The 19,478-nt window shown below is 47.8% G+C and overlaps 1 protein-coding gene across 2 annotated transcripts in view; it reads left to right on the forward strand.

The window, feature by feature from the left end:
- Window positions 1–6,558: 6,558 nt before the first annotated feature.
- TSC22D3 (TSC22 domain family member 3) overlaps window positions 6,559–19,478 on the forward strand; it is a 58,237-nt gene continuing 45,317 nt past the window's right edge. Inside the window, exons 1-2 of one of the 2 annotated variants that reach the window (XM_060292739.2) lie at window positions 6,559–6,704; window positions 7,340–7,765. In XM_060292739.2, coding sequence (XP_060148722.1) covers window positions 6,610–6,704; window positions 7,340–7,765 — 521 coding nt within the window. In that variant the 5' untranslated portion in view covers window positions 6,559–6,609. Of the gene's footprint in view, window positions 6,705–6,848; window positions 6,955–7,339; window positions 7,766–19,478 lie in introns of those variants that run through there. The other variant, XM_030835808.2, reaches the window with a different exon arrangement.

A 19,478-nucleotide genomic window follows, 5' to 3' on the forward strand; every position in this document is an offset into this window, starting at 1 on the left:
GTGAACAATTGTGAAAGTTTCAGGAAAGATACTCTGCTTTCTCCCATTAAGAAAGTTTAACAAAATTAAATATTGATGGTAGGGAAATGGACTTATCTAAAAACTACTGTATGCCTTGACTTGAACTTAATTAGACTGTAAGTGCTTAGACGGCAGCTTCCTATTCTCTAGATATTCTATATAACCTCTCAGTGCCTTGGTTTCTTCATCTTTTAAGTGGAGATGATGATAGTATCTCACAGGGTTGTTGTGATAATTAAATTGGATAATGCCATGTAAAGCACTTGGCACAGTGCCTGGCCCATGGTAGTAATAAAAAATTCAGCTATTATAATATTTTTAAAATATTTATTTATTTATTTTTGGCTGCACTGGGTCTTCAATGCTGTGCACTGGCTTTCTCTAGTTTCGTTGCAGTGCGTGGGCCTCTTATTGTGGTGGCTTCTCCTGTTGTGGAGCACCGGCTCTAGGTGCGCAGACTTCAGTAGTTGTGGCACATGGGCTCATTAGCTGTGGCTTGCGGGCTCAAAAGCGCAGGCTCAGTAGCTGTGGCGCACGGGCCCAGTTGCTCTGTGGCATGTGGGATCTTCCCGGACCAGGGATCAAACCCGTGTCCCCTGCACTGACAGGCGGATTCTTAACCACTGCACCACCAGGGAAGTCCATCAGCTACTATAATATTAATTATTATACCAGACTTATCAATTTCCTTCCTGGCTCTCCACAGTACAAACAAAAGTCTTTAAATACATTGGTCAGGGCAGAAGACCTGTAGAGACATTTTTCCAAAGAGGAAATGGAAATGGCCAACAGGTACATGAAAAGATGTTAAACATCGCTAATCATCAGGGAAATGCAAATCAAAACTATGATGAGACATCACCTCACACCTGTCAGAATGGCTGTCAACAAAAAGAACACAAATTACCAATGTTGACGAGGATGTGGAGAAAAGGAAACCCTTGTACACTGTTCGTGGGAATGTAAATTGGTGCAGTCGCTGTGGAGAACAGTATGGAGGTTTCTCAAAAAACTAAAAATAGATACCGTATGATTCAGCAATTTCACTCCTGGGTATACATCTGAAAAAAACAAAAACACTAATTCGAAAAGATACATGCACCCCAATGTTCATAGCAGCATTATTTACAATTGCCAAGATATGGAAGCAAACTAAATCTCCAACAACAGATGAATGCATAAAGAAGATGTGGTATATATACATATATACACACATATGTATGTGTGTATATATGTGTATACACACACGCGCACACACACACAATGGAATACTACTCAGCCATTAAAAAGAACGAAATTTTGCTATTTGCAGCAACATGGTTGGACTTGGAGGGCATTACGCTAAGTGAAATAAGTCAGACAAAGAAAGACAAACACTGTTTGATATCACTTATTTGTGGAATCTAAAAAATATGACAAACTAGTGAATATAACAGAAAAGAAGCAGACTCGCAGATATAGAGAACAAACTAGTGGTTACCAGTGAGGGGAAGGGGCAATATAGGGGTGGGGGGTGTGAAGTACAAACTACTAGGTGTAAGATAGGCTCAAGGATGTACTGTACAACACAGGGAATATAGCAATATTTTGTAATAACTGTAAATGGAAAGTAACTTTTTAAATTGTATAAAATTTTTGAAAAATTAAAAAAATAAGATTGTGGTTATATATATATTTGTTAATAAATCATTGATTGCACTTTTTTGCAGTATGCAATCTTCTTAAAACAGATGTTATACTTTGTAAATGTATAATAAACCATCACTAAAAAGTCACCTAATGGTAAAAGGCATAAGCTTTGAAGTTGGAAAGGGGTAGGTTCAAATTCAAATGCCACCACTTACTACTTATGTGACATGAGAGCTTCTTTAACTTTCCCAAGCCCAGCTCATCACTGGAATCATAGTACCTACTTCATAGGATTGTTGTGGGGATTAAATGAGATGATATATGTAAAGTGCCCAGCACATAGCATGACCTCAATAAGTAATATCTATTCCTTTTCTTAATAATTGTTAAATGTATGGCAAACTTGTGAAGCAGGAGGATTTCCTTAATGCTTCACACAAGGTCCCCTGAGACCTGGTCCTGAAATCCCTTTCTAGCCTTGACTCTCATTGTTCCATCTCTCACATCTTACTTTCCAGTAACACCGACTTTCTTTGTAATCCACACGCAGCCCCCAACATACACCCTGCTGTCACCTCCAGGCCTCTGTTCTCTCCTCTTTCCATGTAGATTGCCCTTCTCTCCTTCCAGAGCTGACCCCTCCTTCACACTCCCCCAGCAGTGCTCCCCACACACACACCAGGCCTCCATCGTCACTTCCCGTTTGTGCTGTATTTGTCTGTTTACGTATCTGTTTTGCCAACTAGACCATGAGTTCTCTGGGGGCTTGGGCTGTGTCTTATCTACCTCTGAAACCTCACTAACCCCATACTTGGCACAGGGCAAGTGGAGAGTATGTGACTGTTGATGACTCCATCTGAGAAGAAGGTGTCCCTTTTCTCCCCTTTCTACTCCGCCCAGAAAGCCACCAGCTCTGTCTGCAAGTGGGGGCCCCTTCTGCTTGTTGGGTTTATGTAAGAACGTTTTGCTACTTGGAGTCTCTCCATCCAACACAGTATATGTGAGCAAAGCAAGGCTTCACAGAGAGGAGTCAAGGAGGCCCTGCCCAGTCAGCCTTCCCGGGGAGTTATGCTATATGTCAGTACAAGCTGGACTTGTATGCAAACACACAACAGCTTTCTGAACTCTATATCCGAGCTATCTAGATTTTCCTCTTTCTAAGTTATATTTGCTCTTGATCAGCCTGGATATAGTATGCAAAGCTGTACTGAATTATTAACAATACTGCTTGCGAGCAAAGACTACAACAAGAGAAATGTCAAGGGGACAAAATCTGGAGTTTAATGGTGCCAAATGCCAAGAAGGAAATACTTCCACCAGGGCCTCATCCCAAGGTTATGCACAAAGATAAGAGGACTCAGGCAAGTGTAGAAGCAAAAGGTCCCAGCAAGTCTCAAAACACAACTTAAATAAACATTTATGGAGCTAATATATTTTGTTATAATGTTTAACATAAAATAATTATAAACAAGAGGGAAAATCATAAACACTGTAATTAAAAAACAATTTAGTAGGCTATAAGTCCACACAATGCATATGAAATTTCATATTCTACTACCTCCTCTGGCTTTTACCCAAGAACATTAAAAAAAAAAAAAAAGACAGCGAAGAAGAAGAAAAGGGGAAATTAACGCATCTAAAGGATTGGGTTTTGAGAGAACAAACAATCTTCAGTAGTCTGTGAGAACACAGCATACTCTCAGCTTTGCTGGACTGGTCAGTGACCTCCCAATGCCTCTTTCACGTCTTATCTTGGGATCCTGTCAGGAAGCAGGGGTACAGCTTGATTTTGGTTTTCTGGGCCCTACAGCAGAGAGAGTATGGCCCTCCTTCCATTTCCGGAAGTTGCTGGGCCCCATATAAGACCCAAGAGCCTTGGAAACAGGAGTTTGTTGGTTGCCCTTTGCTCCTAATCATGGGGGTGATCCTCGTGGCATACAGAGGGAATGTCAAATCTATGAAAGCCCAATCTACAGGGACTCAGGCAAGTGGAGCGCCACTAGAAGAGGGTGGCTCTGCCCCAACTGGTGTCAGTCTGGCCATCAAGCCCTCTTAGTGTACAGGAACCACCTCCTCTTTCCTCCGGCTCTCAGGACCAGTGCAGTGTGAATTCCACTAGCAGGCAAGTGGAATTCCACTAGTGGAATTCAGTGTCTCTGCAAGACCTGACTCAGGCAGGAAATGTTCGAAGTCTTGAACACTAGATGGCAGTATATACTGCTCTATTGCAAGGGCCATGGGCTTGTGAAAGAAGGGGGGTGGGGAGTGCTGACTGAAACTGAAATCCATTTGAGTTTTGAGTGAAAACTGAACATCATGAATATTTTAAATATTTTTCAGGAACCAATAGTTATTGAATCCTATGCATTCAAAGTATTCCAGGTCTCCAAGTTCTGAGACACCCCAGAACCCTACCACTTACCCACCCAGCGCATCCCTACATCTCACAAAGGTGGGGTTTGACCCAGGGCATCAGCCTGCTGTGCTCCCCACAAGTCTGCCCTTTCACCTCAGCTCAGCTCCAAAGACACCTTCTCCTCAGGGTCAAGAACCCTCAGGTCAAAGTTTCATGAGATTCCCCCTCCCCACCCCAGTGCCCATGAACATCCAATCTCTGCATCTCTTTTTTTTTTTTTTTTTTAGTTATTCAGTTACATTGTTATAATAAAGCTGCACCAGTTGTTAAAATATTGAGATACATCCATAACGGTTGGTGAATAGCTGCTGCCTGGAGCCACCTACCTCCTCCCCTCCCCCGCCTCTCCCACCAACCTCTGCAAAGCTCCCAGCTACCGTGGCCATCCTGGCTTCTACCCCTGCCCTCCACCTTCCCTCTTAAGAGACCTCCATGCAACTGAAGCATTAATTGACTGTTAGCTGCCACAGGGGCCACCAGGACATTGCTGGAGCATTATGGCCTGTTCTTGTTCTAATTGGTGATATTTTGAAAAGAGGAAGTTCAAGGGAAAACTGCCCATGGTCAGCTAGCCAAAGGTGGAGGTGGGATCTACCCAAGACAGGCTAACCGCTATGCTATTCTTCCTCTACTTTCTAGAATTTTTTGATCTTTTCTCTGTAGTCTTATATAACTCAATTTTAGTAAAAGTTCTCTGAGTAACTGAAAAGAAAGTATATTCTCTCTGTTATCAAAATTTAGAGTTTGATATAGGGCTATTAGATTGATGTTTTTCAATTACATTATTCAAACATTATTAAAATTAACTTTAAAAATATGGCTATATGAAAATTAAAATTTATATATGTGATTTTCATATTTCTATTGGACACAATTGCCCTATAATCTTTTTAAAAATTTTTTATACAGCAGGTTCTTATTAGTTATCCATTTTATACATATTAGTGTATATATGTCAATCCCAATCTACCAATTTATCCCCCCCCCCAACACCTCCCTGCTACTTTCCTCCCTCGGTGTCCATACGTTTGTTCTCTGCATCTGTGTCTCTATTTCGGCACTGCAAACCGGTTCATCTGTAGCATTTTTCTAGGTTCCACATATATGCGTTAATATACGATATTTGCTTTTCTCTCTCTGACTTACTTCACTCTGTATGACAGTCTCTAGATCCATCCACATCTCTACAAATGACGCAATTGTGTTTTTTATGGCTGAGTAATATTCCATTGTATATATGTGCCACATCTTGTTTATCTCTTCATCTGTCGATGGACACTTAGGTTGCTTCCATGTCCTGGCTATTGTAAATACAGCTGCAATGAACATTGTGGTACATGACTCTTTTTGAATTATGGTTTTCTCAAGGTATATGCCCAGTAGTGGGATTGCTGGGTCATAAGGTAGTTCTATTTTTAGTTTCTTAAGGAACCTCCATACCATAGTGGTATGTATCAATTTATTGGTATGTATCACTTTTTCCATAGTGGCTGTATCAATTTACATGCCCACCTTGAAAGGGTAAGGACAGAGATCACCTAAGGTGGCAGGTGGGGATTGGAAAAGGGAGGGGAGAGGAAATTTGGAAAAATCGGGGAAACTAAGTGAAGAGGGGAGGATGGGACAAAACTAGGGAGAAAGAGGAGGTGCAGAGGTGAGGGAAGCGAGGGGGAAATAAAATGAGGGAAAGGAAGGGGAAGAAAGAAACCAAGGCAAGAAAAAGAGGAATGGGGGAGGAAAGGGGTGAATGAGGAAATAAAGAAAAGGAATCCAGAAAAAGAATAAAAAAGGGGGGGGGCTTCCCTGGTGGCGCAGTTGGTTGAGAGTCCGCCTGCCGATACAGGGGACACGGGTTCGTGCCCCGGTCCGGGAAGATCCCACATACCGCGGAGCGGCTGGGCCCGTGAGCCATGGCCGCTGAGCCTGCGCGTCCGGAGCCTGTGCTCCTCAACGGGAGAGGCCACAGCAGTGAAAGGTCCGGGTACCTCAAAAAAAAAAAGGGGGGGCGAGAAAGAAAGGAAAGAGCAGAAAGGAGTAAATAAAGAGGAAAACTGAGATAAAGAATGGGAGAAGGGCCAAGAGAAGGCAGGCTGGGGGGTGGGGGATTGAGACAGCGAGGGAACAGGGGCGGCGGGAAGCCCGCTGAGGGGCTGGCACTCCCCGGAGCGAGCTCAGAGACCGCCTCCGCTGGGGCTCAGGGGAGACAGGAGAGAGCAAGTGGGAGGAAAGGGGAAGATGAGTGAAGGGAAAAGAAAGGGACAGAGACCAAGGAGCAGTTGAGTGTGCTTCTGTGACTTTTGTTCCAGGCCCGTCTTGGGTCCTCCCGAGGCGTGCCCGGCGCCCTCAGACTCTCCTCAGGGGCCACCGCTCTCTCTGCACCTCCCCCCACCACCACCACCGCCACCCCGCTTCTCGAAGGCGGCGTCTCTCCTGTAGGGGCACCCGTCCGCGGTGGGAACAGACACATTGGCCCGCCCGCCGAGCTCGAGACCGGGGTGGCGAGGCCGCCCCGAGCGGCTGCTCTCGGGGATTTCTGGCCGAAGATGCGCCAGAAGCGGCGAGAGAGCCCGAGCTTCGGCGCCGCGGAGCGCGTTGAGGGAGGGAGAGCTGGGCCGGGCTCCCGGCGCCTCAGGCGAGGGTGCGGGCAGCCGTTAGAGTGCGGGGGTCGGGGCGGGGCTGGGGGCGGGGCAGGACCGCGCCGGCTCTGAGGAGCACGCGGGGGTAAGCGCGGCCCCTCGTGGTCCGCCTGCCCCCCAGGGGTCATTTGCATGTTGTCACGGCCCCGCGCCGACTACCGGACGCGCGGCTCGCTTGCTCGCTCACTCGCTCACTCGCGCTCGGCTCCCGCTACCGCTCCGCCGGCGCAGCCCCGGGGAGCCCGAGTTCTGGCAAGTCCGCGAGCCGGGGAGGGAGGGAGGGAACCCGTGAGGGAGGGAGCGAACCCGTGAGGGAGGGAGCGAGGGCGCGCCCCGGCTCTCCCTCTACCCCGCCAACCGCCCTTCCTGCTACCACAGGTCCGCCCCGGGCCCCCGCTTATACTTGGGAAACTTGGGACGGCTCTGGGGCCGCGTGTGGCACCTCAGGGGGGCGGCCCCGGCCCGGAGAGGAGGGGGTGGGGGAGAGGAGGAGGAAGAGGAGGAAGTGAGCCCGAAGGATCCGCTCAGAGCTGTTTGTCCAGCTGTTTCTATTCGCACCCCGAGCGGCACAGCCAGAAGGGGGCCGAGCCGAGGGTGGCCGGCTCTCGGCGCTCATTTCCAACTCTTCTCCTCACAGCTTGTCTTTCCCAGACACCCTGGAGTCCCCTCAGGCCGGCCCGGCGGGCGCGCACCTGCCGGCCGCCCCTGACCTCGCGGGCCAGGCGTCCCCCGAGGCGGAGAATATGGCCCAGTCCAAGCCCGACTGCCGCTCACCTGTCGGCCTCGACTGCTGCAACTGCTGCCTGGCCCTGGCCCACCGCAGCGGACTCCAGCGCGACAGCAGCGGGGCCAACAACAACCCGGGCAGCCCCACCGTGAGCAACTTTCGGCAGCTGCAGGAGAAGCTGATCTTCGAGAACCTCAACACCGACAAGCTCAACAGCATAATGCGGCAGGATTCGCTAGAGCCCGTGCTGCGGGACCCCTGCTACCTGATCAATGAGGGCATCTGCAACCGCAACATCGACCAGACCATGCTCTCCATCCTGCTCTTCTTCCACAGGTGGGTGGCAGGGCACGCGGGTGGGCACACGGGCCCGGCTCGCAGCCGCCTCGGCTGGACCCGCCCCTCTGACAGAAAGGGGCAACGGGAAGGCCAGAAGGGGCACGGGGGGGGGGGCGGCTGTCGGGCTCCCGGGCTGCCACGACCGGACCCTGAGGCTACCTGGATTCCTGTACGGCTGAGGGGAAGCCTGGCAGATGGGAGCCCTGTTTTGAAAGGTGCCTGCAGAGTCTTTCCTAGGGAGATGCTGGAGCCCAGAAGGTGGACAGAGTCCTAGATGGTTTGGGTGTAGCTCTTGGGATCTGAGTCCCACCCTCATTAAAAAGCCCATTTCCAAATATGCAAACTCAGATGGAAACGGCAAGGGCTTTAAAATTACTGAGTGGCCCTGACTGAGGATGAGGGCAAGCAAAACGTTGAGACAAATTAAGCTGCTGCTGGTGTCGGGGAGAGCGGGGGGGATAGGCAAAATTAGAGACCTGTGAGAATTTCTTGAAACTCCGGATGAGGCGGGACCCCGCACCGCCTCCATGGATCACAGCCTTCAGTTTCCAATGACGGTTAAATGCAGCCCCAAAGAGCATCCTAAGGACAGGAGGGTGGATGATCCATGTCATAGCAGGCGTGTGTTGGAGTGCGGGTCAGGCTTTCTAGAAATCTTGCTGAAGGGCAAGGAAGAGAGAGGGAAGGATAGAAACACAATGGGAAGACCAAAGGTGGCTGCAGTCCTCCAGTATGAGACACTCTGGTAAGAGCCGGTCTTGGGGGGACAACTGAGGCAATTTTGAGGCAGGGGAGGCAACTTCAGGAAACCTAGTGGTGTGTTTGGTGTTCTTAGAGCCATAGGAACAGGGCACTGGTGCGTGTGTGTGTGTGTGCGCACGCGTGTGCGCGTCCGTGCGTGCAAGCGGGTGGATTTTCTTCTTTCTCAACATCACAGGTTATGTAAGAGAAAGAGAAACCCCGCTGTGGGAGACCTGGGTTGCAGTACAAGTTATGGCTCTACTTCCCTGTGTGAACCTGAGCAAGCCGCCTGACCTCTGTGGTCTCTAAGGTTCCTTCTAGTTCTGAGATGCCAGGTTGTGGGCAGGTAATGTGCTCAGACAAGGTAATAAGAAATTTTGAGCTCCCGCAGAATACTTGAATAATTGAATGGCTTTTCAGTGAGGCACAAATAAGAAAGTTTAAAAGCCATTGAGCTAGGCAAGAACTACCCTCACTTAGTGCTCAGCCCAGGTTTGCGTCCTCAGCCCCAGAAGTTCCAGGAGGGGACAAGTGACTTAATTAGCATTATTATAACAGGTTGTATTTTCAGGCATTTTCCATGCCATCGAAGCCCTTTCTCACCTATTATTTTACTTTACGCATCAATTTATCTCACTGTCTCCAAGAAACCACACTGTGTATGGAAAAGGTTTCGAGGGAATCTTCATTTCTGGTGAAAGATTACTACAAGCGTATTCAGACCACAGCAGCTGCAACCCTGCCGAGCGAAAGCCCTAACAGGCTCCTAACAATCTGCTGGGATCTGGGCTCATAGGCAGCGGGGGAGGGGTGGCAAGACACCTGGAAAGCGCGCCTGTAGCACTTGCACTCTTTCAGCTGGGAGAGAAACGGCTCCGAAGTGGCTTGATGACACAGAAGAGGGGACGCTTCCTCGGCTCTGGTTCCTAGGTTGGAGGCCTGGGAGGGTCAGACCTAAGCGAGTGAGGGGTGAGACTGAAAGCCTGAAATCGAAGTGTTCGCTTGTGCCACACGTTGGGAGGCTTTCTGGTGGTCTGGGTTTCTTGAGTGGCAAGACCTCCTTGTCACCTACTCCACTGACACTTGCTTGTTGACGTTCGGTTCTTGGCAAAGCCTGGAAATGCTACCAGGTTGGGTGGGGGGCTGAGAGCATTGGTGGAGGGAGCATCTCAAGCCCTCAGGCTTCCATGAGGCTGGGGAGTGACAGGGTCCTGTGGTAACGGCCTTAACGGTTCTAGCGGGACAATAGCAGGACAAAGCATTCTCTCATTTGCCTTGACAACTGGGACCTTCGAGATTGGAGATTCTCAGTTTGGTTGAGGTTTTGCCTAGAATGACATGCTCATTAGCAAAGTAGGAGACCATTATTACTGGTCACGGGGTTTCTCCAAAATCTGAGCTGGACAGTCTTCTCCCGAGTGAAAATTTCCTCTTCTTACTTCATTTATTCCCTGGTTTTCTATCTTCATACCACAGCCATCATTCTTCCTTCTGTTCCATTTAATGATTTGATATTTCAGATTCCTGCCTGGGTGTCTTTTTCTTCTAATTTGTCTACCTTCAAGGCTGTCTCTTCTGGAGAAGCGACTCTTCCTGCCCCTCCTCCTGCAGCCCACTCCCCTGCTGCAAGGGCTCCTATATTCTTGGGAGAAAGGGTGGGGCAAGTTCTTGATTTCTCTCTGGTTTGTCTGCTTTGACCTGTCCCTGGCTCCCAGCTTAGCTCTTGGTTTCCTTGGAACACAAGAGTGTAAGCAATTTGAGGGTAGGGCGTGTTTTCCACTTACTTGGCTTTCCCTTGGCTTTTAGTTATACACCCAGTACTCAGTAAAGGTTTTTTTTGGCTAGATGACTGCTTAATTGTTGGTGTGGTCCTCTGTAAAGATTTTACAACTTTAGTCTTGGAAAATTCTTATTAAGGTTTAAATGTGATTTTTTTTTCGGTATGAACCACATGCAGTAATTCTAATAGCTTGGTAGAAGTCCTGATGAACAGTGCTGTGTATATACATGTGAATCAGTGGTAATGGCCATGTAGCTCGTTGGTATGTAAATGGTGCCTCTAAACTACTGGGGTGGGGGGGGAGATGATGTGTTTTACACACCATCCCTTCAATCTTGTGTTAAGTAACTAATAACTATAATAGATTAATAGCTAACATCTATTGAGTGTTTACAGCATGTACTAAGCAGTATAGCTGCATAATGTCATTTAATAGTTACACCAACCCAATGAAATGGGTACTGTTATCACCGTTCTTCATTTTTTAATGAAAGAAACTGAAGCTCGGGAAAATTGAATAACTTGCCCGATGCCTTACAATGAAGAGCAGAGCCAAGACTCCACCTAAGGTCAGAAAGACACTAAAGAATTGTCTATGAAGAAAGAATTGTTAAGCAGAGGTAAATATTATCCCAGAAACTAACCAAATGGTTAAAATGTCCTTATTAGGTCAGGGGACCAACCATCCCAGGACTTTCAACCAACACAGGAGTTTCAATGGTCAAACTGGGACAGTCCCAGGGAAACTGGGATGGTTGGTCACCCTATTATTAGGGGACTATACCGTATCGTTTGAAAATGCTTCTAAAACTGGAAAACTTAAGAGGCAGATGTAATATGCCGGGCAAAGAGCTAAAATTTCCAATTGAAATACAGTCTATTAAAAAACTTGCAAAGTTGAAATTTGAGAGGCCTTAATTCTCCGATCAGTAAGGTGTAGCAAGCTGGAATGGGAGCTTTTGCCATACTCTGTTGTTGTCATTGTTGTTGTAACCTTAAATTTATTTCTGAGATTTTATCCAAAACTACTTAATCAGCTCTATTCTGCCTTTGGCCCCCGAGCACATCAGCCAATGTGATCTGAGCTGCTCTGAATCTGAGTTCCCTTCCAGCTCGGAGAGCCCCAGGAGTCTACCTTTAAGCTTCTGAGCTGGCAACAACTGGTCCCCACACTTAGATGCTCAGAAAATAATAATAGCAAAGATTTTTAATTGTTTTATGTGTGCTAATTCATTTAACCTTCCCTGTTGACGTATATATAACAGTAAAGGGAAAGATGTAGATTCAGAGATCAGGCTTCTGACAGAAAATTGCATAAAAATTATGTGTGCTTCTCTGAATCTTCAGACTAATGACTTCATAAATGTATATTCCTGGACCTGATTTCTGAGGACGTAGCCACTTACATGGTGTGATTTGAGGGACAAAACTCTCCTGCCTGCCTGCTGTAGTGCCTAAATTCATATTCTAAGATCAGTTTTCTGTCCTTGTACCATCTAAAACTCCTATCCCATAGCGTAGTGGTACTTGGACCACACCATAAGAAATCCTGAATTAGAGATTGCAACCCTTTGTCAACTAATTTGCCATTTGATTTTGAGGATGGCGTACTTTGCTGTAGAGAGGTTTTGGGTTTCCATGTGGTTAAGTCTGTCATTCTTTGCCTTCGTGATTTTTGCTTTTGGCATCAAACTTTGAAAGTCCTTCCCTAGCCCAAGTTAATTCAAAATAACTAATTCCTGAGTGCCTAGTGGTCTGACAAAGAATAGGCACTCTTGGATTAAGGCACATTCTCTGTTAAAAACACAAATGCATTTGCAAACTTAACATTTATGGTTTGTATACCTCATGAGAACCTCAATATGTAAGAAATCGCCTTTTTGCTGAGGCACAGATGTGAATTCCATGTGCTAAGAGGCTTTGGGTAGTGACCGACCCTACTGCTCTACTAGCAGCTACTATATATATTACATATGTGTGTGTCTTATATATGTATATAAAGTATATATATATGTATGTATTAGTATGTACATATATACCAGCAAAATATATATAACATAAAATTTGTCATTTTAACCATTTTTAAGCGTACAATTCAGTAGCATTAGGTATATTCACAGTGGTGCAGTCATCACCATTATCCATTTCCAGAACTTTGTCATCATCCCAAACAGAAACTCTGTACCTATTAAATAACTCCCTATCCTCCCCTCCCCCCCAGTCCCTGGTAACCTCTATTCTACTTTCTGTCTCTACGAATTTGCCTATTCTAGATATTTCGTATAAGTGAAATCATACAATATGTGGCCTTTTGTGTCTGGCTTCGTTCACTTAGCGTAATGTTTTCAAGGTCCATCCATGTATCAGTACTTCACTGCTTTTTATGACTGAATCATATTCCATTGTGTGGATACACCACATTTTGTTTAATCCATTCATCTGTCCGCAGACACTTGGGTTCTTTCCACCTGTTGGTTCTGGTGAAGAACGCTGCTTTGGACATTGGTATACACATATATTTTTGAGTCCCTTCTTTCAATTCTTTTCGGTCTCTACCTAGGAGTGGAGTTGCCCAGCACCTACTTTTCAACTCAGTTTTTTGGTCCTCTACTCTTAGTCAATCCGTTCAAATGTAGTAATGCCCATGAAGTGAGTGAATGTCTACTTCTTTGGGGAGAACACCCCCTCCCTGAGTCAACTGCTAGTGCTAGTGATCACAATGAAAAGAAAGCTAAGAAGTTTAACAAACAACAGAAATAGTAGAAGTCATATGAGAGAAATGATGAGATTTCAGGATGCTCATGAATTAGGAACTGGCAAAAGTTTTGAGCGTGTCTCTCTAATGAATGGCCAGGGTCTACGGGGGTTTACTACCTGAGGGTTTCCTTTTTAAAAGAGTAACATGTAACGGCTTTGCTTGTCATTACCTACTATGTGTGGATTAGTTTATCAGAATTTTCCTTGGGGCGACAGTTCACTGGGAGTAGGGTTCTATGGGAATGGAACATGGGAAAGCCAAGTTTGGAGAAGAGAAGCAGAGAGACGGGGCCGGAGTTCTTGAAAGGCCTGCTGCAGTGTGGAGCTCTGGCCAGCATGGAGCTTGAGAGGTCTAGATGGAATGCTCGTGCTCTTCAAGAAAGGTGGCAAGAACAGAACACAGATTTCACCTTCTCCACCTCTGGTTTGTCAGGAATGGACCCATGTGAGCCCACACCTCAGAAAATAACTCTTTCCAGGATGACCTTATTTTCCCTCCCAGCCTGAAGAGAAGGTTAACAATCCTGCTTATATTTGCACTTCCAGATAAGCTAACAAGCTTTCAGTTCCAGCTAGAGCTTTGGATCCTTTCCATAACAGGTCCTGAAGGCCAGGAAGTCTGGGAAAATGGAGATGCATGTGTCTGGCCATGGCTGCAGGGTCTCCAGGTCCCCTGAGTGATGGAGCCCAGCAGAGCATTGCCCACACCTTGTGGGCTGATTGAGAGGAATAAGGTCGGCCATGTCTGCACCTGGTGGTGGCCATTGCATGGTGTTTGCTCATCACGATTCTGCTCCTACCTGAACTTTCTCCTCTTATGTAAGGCATCCCTCAAGATAACTACAAAGCCATAATCTGCCATGGCTGGCTGGGTTTACATAACAAATTGGTTGGTGTCATGCAATAGTCTCTCTACCCCTGGAGAAGCCAATGTGCTGCCTGGACCCGAAGCTTGGACCCATTTGGTGGGGCATCTGTGTGCTCAGTGCACTCAAGGGAGAGCATTCCTTGACCACAGGGGTCAAAAAAGATGAAATTTCCCTTTTAGATGAAGAAGGCAATAATGGCCCAGGACATGTACTGTCCCAAGGCTTGCAGTAATGGGACAAGGGTTAGGGCTTCGCTGTGGGGCCGCAGCTTTGGCAGAGCAGGACCCTGTGGGCTAATGGGATCTCTGTGAAGGCCTGAAGGATAGATCCCAGCCTCAAAGCAGTTTTGATGAGGAGTCAGGGCAGGGAAATGGCTTATGGAAGCTACCATGTACCATACCGAAATCCAGCTTAGCGAAGGAGTCAGAGCGGTGATAAGATGGGGTCCTGGAGAATAGAAAACAAACTTTTTCAAATGCTAATCCAGGCAGGAGGGAATATTCTCTACAGACAAGTCTAATTCACTTGTACCTTCTAGCTGGAAATCCCTGCCCCAAAGTAGCTACTGCCCTTTTGGAAATAGTTTAAGAGGTGTGAGATCCCAGCCAGCATGGAGACTGACTAGGAAGCTTCCCAATGTGCAGACACTAGCCCAGGGGGAAACAAGAGCAAGAAGCATGCTTGGTCAGTGATGCCCCAGGCACGCTATCAGCCTTCCTCCCCTGGGAGCCACTTTCCTCAAATAGACCCAGCCTGAAATCAGGCCCCTGCCTGTGGACAAAGCCCCACAGGGACCTTCCCCATCCTTCCTCGAAGGAAGAATTTACTCACGAAACAGCCTTGGGTATTCAACCTACTTCCTCTTGTCTTCTCTTCAGGGGAGATGGAGAGCAGCTGCTCGCAGCTTAGGGTCTGGCCAGGATTCCCGCTCCGAGCTTTCTAGGCCAGTGATTGGCTACAGCTATCCCTGAGGAAGAAGGGGGTGAGAAGTGAGAGGAAGGGAAGTGGTTCCAGCGGCTCCTTCCTGGCTTACACCACACACACACACACACACACACACACACACACACACACACACACACACACACACACACACACACACACACACACACATACACACACACACACACACACCTCCCTTTTAGCCTCACTCCCAGACTAGGCTGGGCCTGGGCCAGCCTGAGGTCCCTGACTCATATCTCGCGTAGTGCCTTATGTAACAGAGCCAGGTTACTGAGGCATCAAGCTTCTGCTTGCTCAGTGGCAGGCTTCCCTGGGGCCAGGCATTCAGAAGCCTGATGGGGGTCTAAGTAGAGCTCACTACACTTCCAGAGGAACAGCCTGCTCTCCCTAGTGTCAGGCCAGTATCTGCTCAGAGCCAAGTGCCAGGCTGTGAAGGTGATTCCCTCTTGAGCCCCCACACTCAGCAGCAAATGTAACCAGGCAGGTGAGCTGCTGTGGGCTTAGTGTGGTTTGGGGTGTTTTTTGGGGGGTGGGTGGCATCTCCTGCTATCACCTGATGGTACGGTGCTAAAGAGTCAGCCTGGTGCATCTGGAGGGGCCCCAAAACAGGTGTCAGAAGTTCTTCTTCCTTTTGTATCTATCTGCTTGTTGGTTCAGGTACTGTTCTGGAGACTTTAGGGAGAAGGGTTTAGTGGAAGCTGGAGGAACTTTTTAAAGGAAGGCCTAAGCCAAATACCAATCCATTCTCCACAAAGTCTAAAAGTCCCCAGGCTAGCCTGAATTCACAGTGATACTTAGCTCTCTTCCTAGCCTGTTCAGAAAATTGCATTACCGGTTTGGTGCAACTGAGCCCCCAGTGAACTGGGGCTTGCTGAATTCTATGACGTATTTCTCTAATAAGCTTACTCGAATATCTACATTACAGAATAGCCCTATCGATCTAATAGTGCATTGACTCAAAGTTTGTGACTAAACCAATAAGTCCTCTTCTTCTCTTTCCTCGTTTTTGCCCAGCCTGTCACACTGTGTCACCAGGGGGTAAATGGCTCACAGGTTGAGGGTAGCTGGGGACACTGCTGTCCTGTCTGAGAAAAAGAGGAAGAAACAGGGAGATAAAGTCAAAAAGGTGGCATTGGGAATTACCAGCAGTTATGATTTGTATCCAAATCTCAGAGTCATGAATCCTCAGACAAGCTGAAGACCACCATCTCAGTTGCAGTAAAATAAAGAAACAAAGAAAAAAAATAAGAAAACCTCTGCCCAGTTTTAAGGCAATATACTCCGCCTTCCCCAGGTACACAGGGAAATGAATGAACTCAGGCCCTGCACTGAGTGACCAAGCACTTCAGTTAATCAATCCATCATTTATCGACCAGGGGCCTGCTAGTAATCTAGCGCCTACTGCGGATTTATTGAATGTCTACCCCGCTAAGCACTGTAGAGGACACAGAAGGCAGGCAGCAGAGGCACGGGCTGGGCTGCGGGGAGCTGAGAGTGATAGAGCTGCATCCCAAGGCCGGCGGGGAACCAAGCAGTTCCACCGGAGCCACCGCAGGCCACACTGGGGCTTCTGCTCCTTGAGGGAAAGGCCTCGAGCTTGCTGTTCCCTGGATCCGCAAGTCCGGAGCTTAGGCGATGCCAAAGCAGACTAGGAAAGGAGAGTCTCTTTCTGGCTGTGGCTTCCAGCAGGGCCTTAAAGAATGGATTGGTGTGGCCCTGTGGGAAGAGCTGTAGGGCTCTCTAGTTGGGAGCGGGAAAGGGAACCTTGCCAGTCCAGCGGGGCTCATGGGTCAGAACGAGCTGGCTGCGGTGGGAACAGTGAGGAACACTTTCTATTCTTCCTGGGCTGAAACCCAGAGTCACCCAGCTTCAGGAAGGAGAGGCCTACTCTGGCCCTCCTCTCATAGCCCCTCTCTGACTCGGGGCAAGCTGGCCCCTAGTAGCCTCCCCCCAGAGACCTAGCTAGACTTGGATAGGTGGAGGCCTTCAGGGCCCGGGAGCAGGAAGGCACCTCTCGTGGATGCTTGTGGAAAGCTCATCAGAACCAGCAGCGTTGAGCTTGGGAGTGCAGTTGAGGGTGGGCACCAGAGGAGCCTGGGGGTATGGCTTCACATCTGTGCACCTCTGGCACAGTCTCCACCAGACCCCTTCTAAGGGGGGGTGACAGAAGCAGGGGCGTGCCAAGGTGCTGCCCTGATAATATATATACCTTTTGCCGCTGGAGGCCCCACAGGGTGTCATTTTAGCCTCGCTTCTACTTTGGTCAAACGCTTCTTTCCCAGGTTCCCTATAAATGACGGTCCTGGGGTTGGGCTGAGGAAGGAGGGAAGCCTCGAGCTGACGGGAAAGGAGAGGGAGCTGGAGTAGCAAAGAGGAACCAGCCTCAGATCATCTGGGGAAGGAGGATGCTGCTTGTGGTCAGCACCTTACTTTCTTGCAGCCCTGTCCCCGTGCTAGTGTCCTGGGCATCCGCGCCCACACCCTTTCCTATCAGTGCTCTGGAGAATTCACATTTAAGTTCATGACCAGATTCAGTCAACAACAAATATAGCAACAACAAATTCTTGCGTGCCTTCCATGTAACAGGCTCACCGTTAGGCACTGGGAATAGAGTGGGAAACTCACAAAAGGCATGGTCACAGCCATCATGGGATAGTCCGTAGACTGGGGGAGATGAACATTAACCAGAAGAGCCACGCTAGTGAAAGTATAATTACAAATATGTGCCAAGGGGGAAAAGGAATAAGCTTCTCTCAGAGAGTATAACAAAGGATCAGACAAGGCTTCCTGAGGAAGTGATATTGCGCTAAAGAAATGAATCTCTATTGCTGAAATTCTAATCATCAGACCCAAGCCAAAGGAGACGTGTTTAGTCAGAGGCTTTCTCAGGAACCTCTGAAGTCATAACATTAGGTAGCTGCTCACACTCTTGGAAATATTTCTAGGCCATGAGTGGCCAGCAGGTCCACAAGAGGAGGACTGACAGCATTCTGACAAGAGGAAGAGATGAGTTTGAAGCCCACGGGGCAGCTAGTACTTAACGTCATCCTTCGCTAAAAATAGTCCATGACAGTATGGAAATGCGTAAAGGCTGGCCCTGGGGACCAGTGATAAAGTGAGTATAGCATATGGGGAGGAAAATTTGTTTTTGTAAATTATTTACTGTAAAGAAAAAGAATGGGGAGGGTCGTCTGGGTTTTCTTTTCCCTTTGTGGGCCTCCTTGTGAGTTATGAATGCTTCTCATCGTACAGAGGCAGTGGGGCACAGAGCTTCAGGCTGCACTCCTTTCTGGGGCCTGGGGTGTAAATTTTCTGGGCTGCAAATGTCAGATAATTTGTCCAGGCTGAAAAACAGCCTGAATGCAGAAGGGAAGAGAGGCTTGTTTAGCCAACGGGCTAAAGCCTGGGGCTTCAGGGAGCTGCGTGGCCAGGCTAAAGGAACTAAGATGATTGATCAGAGAGGAACATTAAGGGTGGGCCTGAGGGTTGTGGAGAGAGAGAAGAGAGGTTGATCTTCAAATATAAGAAAAGTTACAACTCAGAGATGGTGACTAGCTGTTTCCAAACCACACTAGGAACAGAACAAGAGGAAATAGGCCTCTACTGTAGCATGAAGAATTGCGATTAGATATCAGAAAGAACTTCCTGCCTACCAGCATTCAGAGAAGCTAGACAAAATTACCAAGGGATGTTATATTACAAATATGGGGAAGGTGGTAACAATAGCAATAAAGAACTGAATAAAAGTGTGAGAGGGCTGGTTATAAGGACCATGGACAGAAGGGGATAGACAGGTGGGGAAAGCAAAGGAGTCAGAGTAGGTGCTTATAAGGAAAAGGAAAGTGCCTGTGTGAGAGATGAAAGTGTTTTTTTTTTGTTTTGTTTTGTTTTTGTTTGTTTGTTTGTTTTTGCGGTATGCGGGCCTCTCACTGTTGTGGCCTCTCCCGTTGCGGAGCACAGGCTCTGAACACGCAGGCCCAGCGGCCATGGCTCACGGGCCCAGCCGCTCCACGGCATGTGGGATACGCCCAGACCGGGGCACGAACCCATGTCCCCTGCATCAGCAGGCGGACTCTCAACCACTGCGCCACCAGGGAAGCCCGAAGGTGTTTTTAGGAAGATACTTTCATAATAGAAATGTGTATGAAATTTCCATTGGAGAACAGTCATGAAAGCTAGCATATACTCTCCTAGGACTGGAATCATGTGGGGGAATAGACTAAGGAGCGGTTAGGTCCCCTCCGCATCCTTCAGCCTTATCTCCTGGACTAATTAGCTTCAATGGGACACCCATCCTCCATAGTCTAACAATTTGGGGGAGCATCTCAATGTGGGGGGCATTGGGATAAGACTGCCCACCCCAGGTGCATGGGGAAGAGGAGGATTTCTCCTTCCACACACAAGTGAAAATCAGACACAGGGGAGAAAGTGGCAGCCAACAAGCCAGGAAGGATCCCCGCGGCAGGAAATTTACAATCTAGTAGTGGAGACAGACATCAAATAATAATTACACAAATAACCATATCATTACAATTGATCATAATGAAGAAAAGGTGCAGGAAGCCGTGAGAACACAGGCTAAGGGGGCTTCCCCCAGGAT

This window comes from Globicephala melas, chromosome X (assembly GCF_963455315.2).
Source record: "Globicephala melas chromosome X, mGloMel1.2, whole genome shotgun sequence".
NCBI lineage: Eukaryota > Metazoa > Chordata > Mammalia > Artiodactyla > Delphinidae > Globicephala > Globicephala melas.